The sequence below is a fragment of the Sceloporus undulatus genome, chromosome 4 (genome assembly GCF_019175285.1).
Source record: "Sceloporus undulatus isolate JIND9_A2432 ecotype Alabama chromosome 4, SceUnd_v1.1, whole genome shotgun sequence".
Classification (NCBI taxonomy): domain Eukaryota; kingdom Metazoa; phylum Chordata; class Lepidosauria; order Squamata; family Phrynosomatidae; genus Sceloporus; species Sceloporus undulatus.
Genome location: NC_056525.1, coordinates 73922082 through 73935227, shown reverse-complemented (window position 1 = coordinate 73935227; position 13146 = coordinate 73922082). Strand labels below are relative to the sequence as shown.

Here is a 13146-nt window from a genome sequence, read left to right as displayed (position 1 = left end):
GAGTGATACCAGCCATCACTGTGCTTTTATAACAGCACCAGTGGTAGCAGCATTCCAAGACATAAGCACTAGTATCTTTTATTCTCTGATGCTTTTCCAAGGGCCAGTAAACTCAGAAACTCTCATTGTCACTGTTTTGGGTCTGCTTCTAGGATGATCACAAGAGCATTTAATTAGAGGAATGCTTAATAAGATGAACAAACTTAAAATGTATGAATTTTGGCTATTTGATTCTTTGTGTTACATCACAGGCTAGTGCAGTGCCTCTGATGCCACAAAGGCTGATGAGGAAGGAAAGGATATGCTCAAGATTACATGTTGCTGGACGAGGACCACATTTAACTTTGCCTTTCATAGCAGAACCAATAACACAGGAAGATGCCTTGGCTCTCTGGTCTCTTTAGCTCAGCACTGCATTCTAGTTGGCAATGTTCTTAGTTTTAAGGCAGGATTCTGGAAATTGAACTTGGGATACTTTGCAACAAAGCATGTGGATTATTGCTTGACCTCAGTGCTTCCTCCATAGAAGGCTCCGTCTAGTACTAAACTTGCTACCCTGACAAGTAGCAGCTCATTCACAACCCTAACTGCAGATGCCAAGGCTTGAATGTGGAATCTTGTGCATGCAAAGCATGTCCGCTGCCAATGAGCTATGGCAACTTTCCTAAAACGTAAAGAAGGTGCTGTTTTTCACTCAGATATTTGCAGAGAAGTTGGACTTATACCTCATTTGAGGCTACAATAGACTGATAATCTGTCATATTCACTCTATTTCTTGTGAATTTTGTGAATTTTCAAGTGTGTGGTACTTTGAAAAGATATAGTAGCTTATGTAAGGAAAACAAAAGAATAAAGAAAAGAAAGAAAGAAAGTTCTGCTTCTAAATCCATTTAATTGGAAATAAGACTCATTGATTTCAATAAAGTTTACTTCCCTTAAAGTATTTAGGATCAAAGTCTTTGTTGACATATTTCCAGACTTAATTACATCTAACCAATCTCCTTCCCAATACCTTCTCCCACATGAATACCAGCCTCAAGTGCTGACATATTTCAAATCTACATGGACAGTTCCTTGGTTTCCCCCTCTCCCCTACAGACACAATGAGAAGAATTAATTATTAATCTTTTATCATCTATCACTTACACAGATGAAGCCCTGAGGTGTTTTGTGATTTCCCCAAGGTCATCATAGAAGTATATGGCAAAGCTGTTACTGAGGATCCAAGACTATAGGCCATGAAGTCTAGGTATGTAGTACTTTTCCAAGCCTACACTTGAAGAGAAAAATCAAAGCAGATTGTGCTTTGTAGAGTAAGATATCTAGAAGCAATCTGAACAAACACTTTAACCTTGGAGAACTTGAATAATAAGACCATCAGAGGCAGCACTGATATTAAAATCTCTGCACTGGCTACTAATTAGCTTCCGGGCCCAATATAAAGTGTTGGTCATTACCTTTAAAGCCCTATATGGTTCAGGCCCGAGTTACTTGAAGGAACGCCCCGCACACTCAGAACATCTGAAAAGATATTATTAGAGTACCCAAAAATCAGACTGAAATTGACCTATGACAGAACATTTACTACTGCTGCTCCCAGACTTTGGAACAACCTACTGGAAGAGATCCGTTGTATTAATACCCTAGATGCTTTTAAGAAGGCACTTAAGATGGATCTCTTCCAGTGGGCCTATCCATTTGATCCACCATAACTGAACCTAGGTAACACTCTACCTCCATTACTCATATATATGTATGGATTTGTATCAATTTTATTAAATGTTGTCTTATTAATTGATTGTTGTAATTTTAGATAAATTTATGCTTATGGTAATAGTGATTTTATATGATGTACTCCCGTCTTGATCCATGGGGAGAGGTGGGAAATATAAAGATTTTTTTATTTTTATAACAATGCAGTGTTAAAACTGAGGTGTGGATGGAAAATCACAGAATGTGAGCTATAATCACTTAACAGTCAGGCTGGAAACCTTAGTTTAATTGCCAAAATGAGTATTAACTAATGGTTCTGATCAAACACTCACTGGACCAGATAGCTAGGGAAAAAAGATACTACATGGGCCCACTGTATTTGTAGGCTAGCAATTTGCAGGTTCAACTGCCCATGGATCACCACACACCATATTATTCAATGGTGGTGTGTTCAAATGGACAAGCGGGCACAGATGTGCACACATTGTTTCCTACTGAATAATATGTGGCAAAACTGTCTGTAAAGCCCCCTGGAAATGAACTCCCACAGATGGGAAGGGTCAACTGTAATTTTAAAATTTGGGAATCTATTGATAACAATGATAGCCTCACCTAATTCATAGACATTACATTGTCTAATTGCAACTCTATTTCTGTTCCTAGAAACACAGTTATTATTTTTTGATACTTCAAGGATAGATAACTTGGTGTGTGAAGCCCCATTAAGGTATGGACTGAAATCAGTTGATGCAGGGAAGATGAATGACGTTCACCTTTTTCTGTTAGAGGTAGAGAGAAGAAAGACTGTAGCACATGCCCTGTGTCACTGATTCTAAGAGAGACATATGGTCTGGCTTTCTGGAGTGTATCAACAAAGAGGAAGGACATGCTGCTTTCTTCTATTAGCCAGAAAAACAAAGACCGCTGCTTACTTCCTCTCTCTTTCCCAGGAAGAAACACCATGGCGAGGGGAAGATAAGTCAGCTTCTGCCACTAGGCAGAGAATGAGCAGCTGCAGGGAATCTCTTACTCTCACAAACTTTGCAAATAACTCAGCTCCTGTTTCTCTAGGATAACAGCTATGAGGAAAATGACACTTTGGCTTTAATGCTGTTGGTTACACACATGAGCATAACAATCAGTTAGTCCAGAATATGTATTTTCCTCAAGGTATCCACAGTGGAAGGAGACATACAATATCTCCTTATTTACTGTCTTTTGTCACAAGTACACAATAGTTTTGTGTTCCCAGCCACTGTTGGAGTACAAGATGCTCCTTCTCTCCTGAGTGCTCAAGGGTAGCCAGGCCATACCTCGGTACATCCCTGAAGCCAATTAATAGGAAGAAAAAGCTATGCAAAGGAGCCTTGCACCACTCTGTTCTGTTGCTTATCTAAGGAGAAAACAGAAGAGAAGGAACAGCGTCTGCCTCCAGACAACAGCATAAGTAGGCTGGTAGAGACTTATGTTCTTGGCCAGTGGTTTATTTATTTATTTGTTAGCATATTTTACATCCAACTTTTCTTTCATCGTGGAACTCACAGAATTCCCAGGTAGTCTTCCATACAGGCAATGACTAGACTTGTGCCTGTCTAGCTTCAACAAGATAGCTGCATCCCATAGATCATGCCCTGGGATACTACATCCATCACTAGGCTGAGGAACAAGTACTTTCTTATTATTTTGGAGGGCTAAAAGCACTTGAAACAAGCAGAGTGTCTACGAGATACAACAGTTTGTAAGTTTCCCTTTCAAGGAAGCTGAGCCATGGCAAGTTTGAATAGAGAAGCCATGGAATTAGTCAAATTTGCTATTTTACTCAGTGAAATCACTTACTGAAACCATGGTCCAGTACAGACTGCCCAAAAAGGCGGCACCCTGGTTTGCTCCATGAGGAAGCTGCAGCAGACAAATCGCACGGTTTCCTTGCGGAGCAAAAAGAACCCATGAAAAGCGGGTTCTTTTTGTGGCACCATAATGATGCTGCAGTGTGCCAGTGGTGCACTCGCGATGTCATTATGGTGCTGCAACGTGCGGACGCTAGGCATCTGTCGTGTAAAAATGGCGGCATCCATTTGTATAGGGTGCCGGCATTTTGACATACGGAAGGCGTGCTAGGGTTGCGGGGCATCTGTAAGAGATATGCCCTGAGGCAACCCTAACACATCATTAAGACGTGCCACAAGGCCCGTCTGTACTGGGCCCATCTTACTCATTAAAAAGCTCATGGACCACGGTTCTATGCAGTCTTTGCCAGGAGTTCCCACCACAGTTCAGCAGGGAGATGTGGCAGCAGAATCAGTTCAAAACAAGGATCAACAGCTAAGAGCAAAGAGTAGGAAAACTGCATGAAGACTTCAGGCCTATGTAACAACATATCTCATGTACTTGCATAAACAATTGTGATTCTAGATGTCATATGCTGATCTAAGTGGTCCAGGATGTTTTGAAAGGATGTCATCAGAAAGAAATAGGGGGATTTGAGTATTCAGGAATGGTCTTTATATTGAGTAAAGGGTATATCAAGTGATGGTGAAGTTGGTGGTGAAAATTATCACAATGATGATGAGTGTAAATATGATAACCTGCATTTCATCACTACAGTCAGAAAGAATGATTTCATTTGTACTAATGTTTTATTGTATAAGCTGATCCAGGGTAATGAATGACAGTTCCTTATGAAAAGCAACCAAGCAAATCATTAGAAATGCACTGTAAGGCATACAAGAATGTGGAGAAAATTAGTAAGAGAAGAAGGGGATGAAACTATAAAAATGTATCTAAATATACATAAATTCTCCACACATAAAAACAATGAATGAAAGTATTTTTCAGCTGGCAGCAGCACCGAGATGTTTTGTTCTCCTCTGTTCCTCTGTGATGGAAGGAAAAAGTAGAGAGCGATCTGGTTTTCACAAGGAGGAAATTACAAGAATTCAAATCTCTGTCAAACAGCTAAGAAATGGGCCAACATGGCTGCTGACAATTCTTATAGCTTTCAATGAGAAGACTGTAGGATAAAGGGAGAGGGGGGCTCTCTCATCCAATGTGTCAAAATGAATCTGTTGGAATTCTTTTATGTTTAACAAATACTGACATTCAGTAACCAAAACAAGGAAATAAATTATGAATCAATGAGAAAACATTTCTTCCATTTATATTAAATTTATGTCTTTTTATTTTTAGTTTACAACAAAATAAATTCAAATTATGGGTGCAATCTACTATCATCCTTCCACAGGCAAAAGTAGTTGTATATCATTCAATGGCTATAGGGCTACATGGGGCCTAAGTAATGTAGAACTAGACCATATGTGTGTACTCTGTTTATTTAGGAGAAATGTGCAGACCTTCTGTTAAAATGTCATGGTTTGTGTGATATCATTATACATTCTTCTGTGGATGTGACTGATGTTCAGTTGGCAAGAAGCAGGAGAAAAAGCTCCTATGCACTCTCTTCCATGTGTGTTTGCAGCTGAACATGTAAAACGACACTCTTATAGTTTCAAGGAAGTACCCCAAACACAGGCTAGTCTTTAGATATACAACTCTGAAATCAAACAAGGTACAATGTGCATTTGCTCTAGGAACCACTTTTGGTCATCACAGCTCTGTCCTATCTATTTTTTCTCTTTCCTTTTTAGTTTCCATGTGCTGCTTCCTTAACAAATTGTGTCCTGAAGGCAGCCCCAAACTTTTATTTCATTCAGGGATAAATGAGGTGTGTGTATGTGTGGGGCTTTATTTTTGCCTGGCTTCACTTGTTTAGTTTTAGTCTTCTCTGTTTTTTCCAGAGACACTTTGCTCATTTTATTTCAATGTCAAAGTCCTTATTGAATACATCAATGCATGAAATGCATCAATAAGTAACCCGTAAGTAGGTGCAGAGTACATTTCTCTTACCATTTAATAAGTACACAAAATCCTAACAAACTTGGAGGTCTTTAAAGGGAATAGTTTCCAGACTTAAATCCTGGCATGTTTTTTCCCTTCCTAGGAACAAGCTCTGGAAATAGTAACCCAGACTTCCAGAGCCTGGAAATTTTACGTTTTAAGACAATTCCAAGAATTCCTCAGTCACCTGGAGGATCCTGGGAATTATAATTTTAAAAGCCCCTAATATTTAAATGCTTTGAGATTTAAACCAGTCTAAGAAGTAGATACCACTCTGCAAAAGTTTGGCTTCCAAACTCTTTGCCTTGCTATTAAGAACTATAGCACTTTTAGTAACATACAACAAACCAGTTCTTCAGACAAGTGCCACTTGAAAATGACAATTCTGAAGCTAAGTGTCTGAGAGAAGAATTCAAAAGATCCCTCCTTTTAATGTTCTTGGGTGGAGGGTAGGCAGGGAGGGGGGAATCCATGTGGTGCCAGTGAGTGATCTTGTTACACAGAATCCCTCAACTATCCTGCCTTAATCCCCTCATTCAAAGCAAATGGGATTCTTTGTTGCTTGAAGATTCAAAGGCCCATCCCTGCTGGGAGAAAAAGCTTTTTCTGGTTATCTGGTGACTGTCCCTAACTCGCTGTATTTACCTCCATAGAGCTAATCTGCCTATTGAACTCCTCATCAGGCTTGGTGTTTGGGACAGATGAGTTATCTGCATCCAGCAATGAGCACAGGAATAATGCGCTAGACAAGAACTGCTTTTCAAGCTGCTCTTGCCCTTTTCGACTCCCTTGTGAGGCACAAAAGAAAGTGTGAAGATTTTTGATTTTTAATTGATGTGCTCCTTCCTCCCCAGACTCCCATGCTTACTTCTGTTGTGTGTGTTTCTTTCTAGGATCAGAAATATCAGCTCTTGATCTGCCAGAGCAGCAATAAGATAGTACAGGGCACTACACAAAGCACACAGCACACTCACACACACACCATTAGAAGCTTATGAAAGACTGAGTTTTCCACTTGGCCTTGCATTGACCATCAAGTACTCATCTGCTGAGGAATTGGAGCTGCTCTTTGTGCACATTTACAGTCGGCCCTTCTTATACACGGATTTTTTATACACGGATTCAAGCATACACGGTTTGAAAATGTTCCAAAAAAGTATAAATTTACCTTGATTTTCCATTTTTGATAAAGGACACCATTTTGCTATGTCATTATATTTAATGGGACTTGAGCATGCACGGATTTTGTTATACACGGGGGATCTTGGAACCAAACCCCAGCGTATAACAAGGGTCCACTGTATATGGAAGTACTCATTCTAAGGCTGAACTAGCTGAGGGGGGGGAACGGGACACTTTTTTGGACAGCAGTGCCCAGAATCCCCTGAAAAGCATGGCCAGTGCCATACTAGCTGCTGAAGTCAGGGAAGTAACTGACTGAAAGAGTAACTTTTCTAATGTAAGTGCATCTTTATCCCTAACTCCCAAAAGACTGGGTATTAGAGCAAAAGCCAGCAGAACTGCTGTAGGCATTCTCTGGCATTTGACCAATTTAGGAATATTCCCCCTACATGAAGTTGAGAATTTAGAAGCTTTTATTTTCTTACCTTGGGGAGCAAAGTGCCATTGGCAATAAAAATCTAGAACTCTTGTAAAATTGTTGAATTTATTAAGCATTAAGTTTTAAGCACATCCACTTAATCCCTCCTTCCCTCTCTCTCTGTATGCACACATGTGTAAATCAGGTCAAAGAACGAATGTTTACAGGACTGCATAATTTGTGGGGTAAGGAAATTAACAAAATATAACTGAATTTGGTTTACTTACCTTGGGAGTGCCTGGGGTCATGACATCTTTCAATATAGAGTTCTTACTGCCAAGAGAGAAAAAAGGAGTATCAGTATCACTAGGAATGTGTGCAAGAAAACCTCCTAAAGGAGGACTTTACATACCTTTGTTTGCTTAGAAAAGCCTTTTGATATAAGAGCCAAACTCTACTAAGTTCATTGTTTACATCAGGATGAAGGTTAGAAACATGTCATCATTAGACTGTACTGTACTCTGGCCTCCAGATATCCAACTTCCACTACAATCCCTATTACTGATTTTATTACATTTGTATCCTCCTTGTTGTGCAAGGAGCTCAAAGCAGCATTGTTGGCCACATAGCCCGAAAAACCCACAAAAACTATTGTTGTTATTGTTAGACTCATAGCAACACTGGGAAGCAGATCAGGCTGAAAGAGAATGGCACCCAATGCTGTCTTGTAAACCATGTTGCTGATTAAGAATTTGAATGTTGATTGGGTGACTTCTAACCCAAACTCTTGCTAATGTATCAAACAGGTGCTATAGTGCAACTGCCTTATCCAGCCTTACACTAAGCATACAATCAGGTTTATTTTCTTCTTTCAGAAAAATACGCCCTCAAGAATCATTGATGGGCACCACACTGATATCAGACTGCCAAGTTGAAAACTGCCTTGTTACTCTGAAAGTGACTGCAACCCCACATGAAACAGGAGACTTAGCACCTCCAATATGCATCCACAGGAATCCCTTTTGAGGGAATTGGAAAACATAGCTGTGCAGTGGTATATAACTGTAATTCTCACATTTGGCATGTGCAGCTACAACAAACTGGATCATTGTCCTTGTCTGTATGCTTTGTTCAGTCACATTTCATGATATTTAAAATCCTATTCAGAATAGCAGAAAAATCCTGGAAATGCAGCAACACAGAATTACAGCTAGTATGGTGTGGTGGTTTGAGTGTTGGACTACGGCTTTGGAGACCAGGGTTAGATTCCCAGCTCAGCCATAAAACCCACCTGGTGATCTTGGGCAAGTCACTTGCTTTCAGCCTCAGGGATGTTGGGATACATAGCAACTTCACATGCTGAGACCTTCTAAGGATATACTTGCATGTCTATGCCAGCTTTATGGCTTACTAACAGCTCTTCCTCATTTCCTGTTTACTAAGAGCACATGTCATCTTTTGTCCCTTGAAAGAATCTCTTTGTCTTGTCTGGAGAAGCATGCCCTCCCTTGTATGCTAACGGAAACTTTCTTAAGAAGCATGTAGTCTAATTTTCTACCTCATCTTCTTTGCAACATGAGTTAGACCTATGTATAACTTCATACACATGATTTTGTAAGTAAACATGTTTATTTTCACTCTAACTAAAAGACTCTGTTTTAATATGGGGACACATTGGCTAGGACAGGGGTAGGCAACCCTTTTGAGCCGGGGGCCGGGTTGCTGTCCCTCAGACAGCTGGGGGTCCGAAGCCAAAAAATAAATAATTAAATAATTTTTAAAAAATTAAATAAATAAATAAACCGGGACAAATGTAGGACAAAATTTTCAAATGGAGGGCACTTTTTAAATAAAAAATGGAGGCCACGCAAAAAAATTTGCTGATTTTTTAAAAAATGTTAAAATAAATGCATGTTTCTGAGGCTTCTATAGACAATTGCCCCACCATGCCCCTCGCGTGAGACGCCAAAGGCCCCGGCGGCAATCGGCGGCAGGACTGGGCTGGGGCCGGTCCCAAGGCCTTGCTGGGCCGCATCCGGCCCGCGGGCTGCAGGTTGCCTACCCCTGGGCTAGGAGATAAGTGGACCTAGTTTTCTTGCTCACCTATATTCCGCTGTGTTTGCTCTGCTGGTGAGATTAAACAATCTCTCCTACTTTGCTGTTTTTTCTAATAAATCTCAAGAAAGAAAAATTCCAACAGGGGAAGGCAATGGCAAACCTCCTCTGAATAAATCTTGCCAAGAAAACCCATGATAGGTTTGCCTTAGGGTTGCCATAAGTCAGAAATGACTTGAAGGCCTACAACAACAAAAACAATAACACAAGGAATTCTATCTGCAAACTCACTAGAGGCATGGTGGTCTCTAAAGGAATTGCTTAAGGGCTTCAAAGGAGGGGAAGAAAACTAAGGGAGCAGACACAGGAACACAGTAGATCGGTCTCATGAATGCCATATTGGACATTTTTTGGCATCACTGTCCTTACCATAATATTGACAACTTCACATGACTTGTCAGGAAGGGGACCCAATGTTGTATTATCATTTCCCTTTCTCTTGGGAATACTGTCAGACTCTAGAGAGTAGCAATGAGGTCTGCATTATCTTTGGCTGGGGAAGAAGAAATTGCTACACTTGATCAGGATTTAGAGTTCTAGAGAGGCATCTGGACAGCTTATTTTACAGTTCACATTATCAGCCTTTTTTTCTTAACATCAACTAAAGTAATACAAATTTGCATTACTGAAATTTGAACTGTATAAACAGATTCAAGGTTTTTCTTGGAATGGTGTATTTTAGGCCTTGTTGTATATTCTGGACTATAGCTAAAAACTAGGGTAAACACACAATCATTGCAGAATGGTGAAGCAACACATATGTAAATCCCATTGGTTAAATGTACATACTCTGATTGGGACAAGCAATTGGATTTGTGTGTGTGTTTTTAATTCCCAGATAGCAGTAAAGAACACTGCTGACAGATATGGTGACTGAGCAGCAACAAGACTTGGTCTCCTAAGGTACCTAAGACTGGCTTAGGCTTTAAGAAATTTGTATGCTAAGGGCTTGTCTGGACTGATAATTTCTGCTGCAGGATACCACACCATTTAATGCCTCTGCTTGATGTTTCTTGTTGCTTGTCTACCCAAACATGCTTCTGACTTTAAAACACCCTCCCCCCCCCCCCCAAAAAAAAACCCTCAGTAAAAAGGCAGAACATTTTAGTTCATTTGTGGGCATCTTGTTTGTGATGTGGGTTGTGGTATTAGATGTGGGTATATGTTACTTTTTTGCATCCCTTCTCAAGTTTGCTTCCAGATATGTTTCCAGATGTGCTACAATCTCTGCCTAGTCTACCTTTTCCCCCTGCTGGTTCCTTACAATTTAAAAATTATTTTAAAAATCTATCTGTAACTAGCACTATTACACTATTGCTATAAACTTTCTTTGCACTTGCAGAGAGAAAAGAGAGAGAGAGTAGTACCTCCATAGCCAATTATAGTTGTAGTGCAATCCCGCTAAAGTTATAGAGAGAATTTTAAAAACAATAAAAATAGTTCTTTCTACAGGAGAGTGACATGTTAAACAGGGCTGAGGGGAATGAAACAGGGGCAAGTGTTAGTCTGCAACCGCACAAAATATTAACACCCACAGCTCACATTACAAGGCACAGTCCCCAAATTAAATGGATGACAGTAATGGGTACACCCATGATGTGCAATTCAACATGTACAGGACAGGGAAAAAGTGCTGCATTCAGACAAGGAGGAAAATGTTGTGGTAACCAATGGGAAATACAGGTAACTACCATAAACTGAGAGAAGAGAAACACCATTTAGATCTCATGAACAAAAATGGTAAGTACAGGAATTAAAACCACTAAGTCTCAACACATTTGACCAATTGGATGAGACCCATCTTTACTTTTCTTTTGTTTTTGACTGGGTAGACCTGCTGTCCAGATAATATCTTTTCACCTATCCCTAAAGCTAGCTGGTAGCTTTAATGTCAGTAGGGTAGTGAGGCTGCTCCAGGTTTTAATCCAAACTTTAAAGAAGAGATCCAAGATGCCAAACCTATTTTTGGAGTAAGGTTCTGTACTTTGGATTGTTCCTTTAGTATGGACCAAATCACAGTAGACTTACCACCTCACCAGCATCAGATCCACCACTTACCATTGTCAGGGCTGAAAAATCACATTCTTCCCTTACCCCATGTAATGGCCCTTGAATAATCAGCTTACAGTCCATCCCTACTCTCAGCTTTCCCAGCAATACACAAAAGAAGTACATTCACAACAGGAAAGAAAGGTGTACCTGAGCATAATAAAAATGCCAAAATCCCTGTTACAGCAATATTTTTGTAGGCCAATTTCAAGGTTACAAAAATGTGCTTGCTTTCAAGATCATGAGTCCTTTATTAGGAAAGGTTTTTTTAAGTTTGGGGTAGGAAATAGGAGGAGAAAGCCTGACTAGTTACCAGCTAAACAAGTGTAACAATACTGGGCTAGTATGCAGTCCTTTGTAATCCACCATCTCTCAGTAATAGCCAGTGTTGCCAATTTCTGGGGAATTCTCCGGAATTGACTGAACAATAATAATAAATATTGGGGAATTCTGGGGATTTGGGATTTTGGTAAAACATTTCAGGGAATATCTTCAAGGCTTGTTGGCAACACTAATAATAGCCCTGCCTCTTGTAATATGGGTATTTTATCAGCATGTACTGGCAAAGTAATTTTTAAAATGCACTAAACCTGTGACTACTTTTTGTTTTGGGATATTCATTCCAATCTGTTATATTAAAATTCCAGATTCCTGAATATTTTGATACAGCAACTATCAAATCACCTTAAGAAAGACTCACTTCACCAAAAATAATTTTAATATTAATCAGTTCTTTTTCCAAACAAGGGTGTATCACTCATTGTTATGAAGTTATTGTCAGCTAAAAACACTGAAAAGCAGAAGATAACTATTTGCTTACAAAATGAATGAGCAGAATTGGGGCTGCATATTTTGCTCCATATGTTGGCTTAAATAAGGGTTAGAGATCTGCATTAAAAAAAAAAAAAACCCAACCACCAGGGAATCTGTAGATTAAGGTTTATTGGGGATGTGGGCTTCCCCCACAGCAATTACCTTTCTTAATATAAATTGTTGACATTTCTTTGTAGTTCATGCCATGCATGAGGCATTTGGAAATGGAATGGATTGCAGCCCTTGAAGTGAATTAATACAAAATATACAGGAATTAGAAATATTAGAACTCACACAGGACTGAGCTAGAAACACACACAAAAATCGCTAAAATTAGATAGGCCTTTCTCCAGGCTGTAGGAATTCCTTCCTTTTTTGGTTGGTTGATTTGTTAATTTCACTCCATTTCTATTTAACGGCTGGAAGGAGGTTCACACCAGGGTGATCCTCCCCCTTCCCACCCTCCCTGGAGCAAGATGCTTCAGATTTAATAATGCCTTTCACCCTCACTCGAGACAGGTTAAATTTGAAACAATTACATATCAAAGGCGACGGGGCGGGGAGACCCCACACTGTAATTTTTTTGGTTATTAAAGTAATCTCTCTCATGTAAATCTTCTTGCTAACATGCCACAAACAACATTAGGAAATAAATGATTTCCCCATGATTCGATTTACTGATACAAAGCACCTGTAACAGGCAAAAATGGGGCTCTGAAATATGTTACCCAAGCTGACAACTTGAGCTTGCAGGGTTCCTGCAGCTGGAGGTCCCTCTCCATAGCCTTGGGGGAGTGTGTGATGGATGGATGGATGGGTGAATAGGTGGAGGAGAGGAGGGTGGTTAGGGGAGGAGGAGGAAGATGGTGCAGAGAGAAGGAATTGTACTTAATAATAAAATTTGTATGCAAGTCGGCATCCCAAGCTAGGGATGACTGATCGGCAGCCAGAAAGTATTAAAAAGCCTTGCTAAACAGATGCTGACAATAGAACAAGACATATCAAATCAGATCTATTCCAGA

General features: G+C 39.9%; 1 protein-coding gene across 3 annotated transcripts in view; it reads right to left on the bottom strand.

Moving 5' to 3' along the window:
* Positions 1-13146, bottom strand: part of RNF220 (ring finger protein 220) — a 376648-nt gene that overhangs the window by 116899 nt on the left and 246603 nt on the right. For all 3 annotated transcript variants that reach the window (XM_042463245.1, XM_042463247.1, XM_042463246.1), the window contains one exon: positions 7435-7480. In XM_042463245.1, the coding sequence (XP_042319179.1) occupies positions 7435-7480 (46 nt within the window). The remainder of the gene's footprint in view (positions 1-7434; positions 7481-13146) is intronic.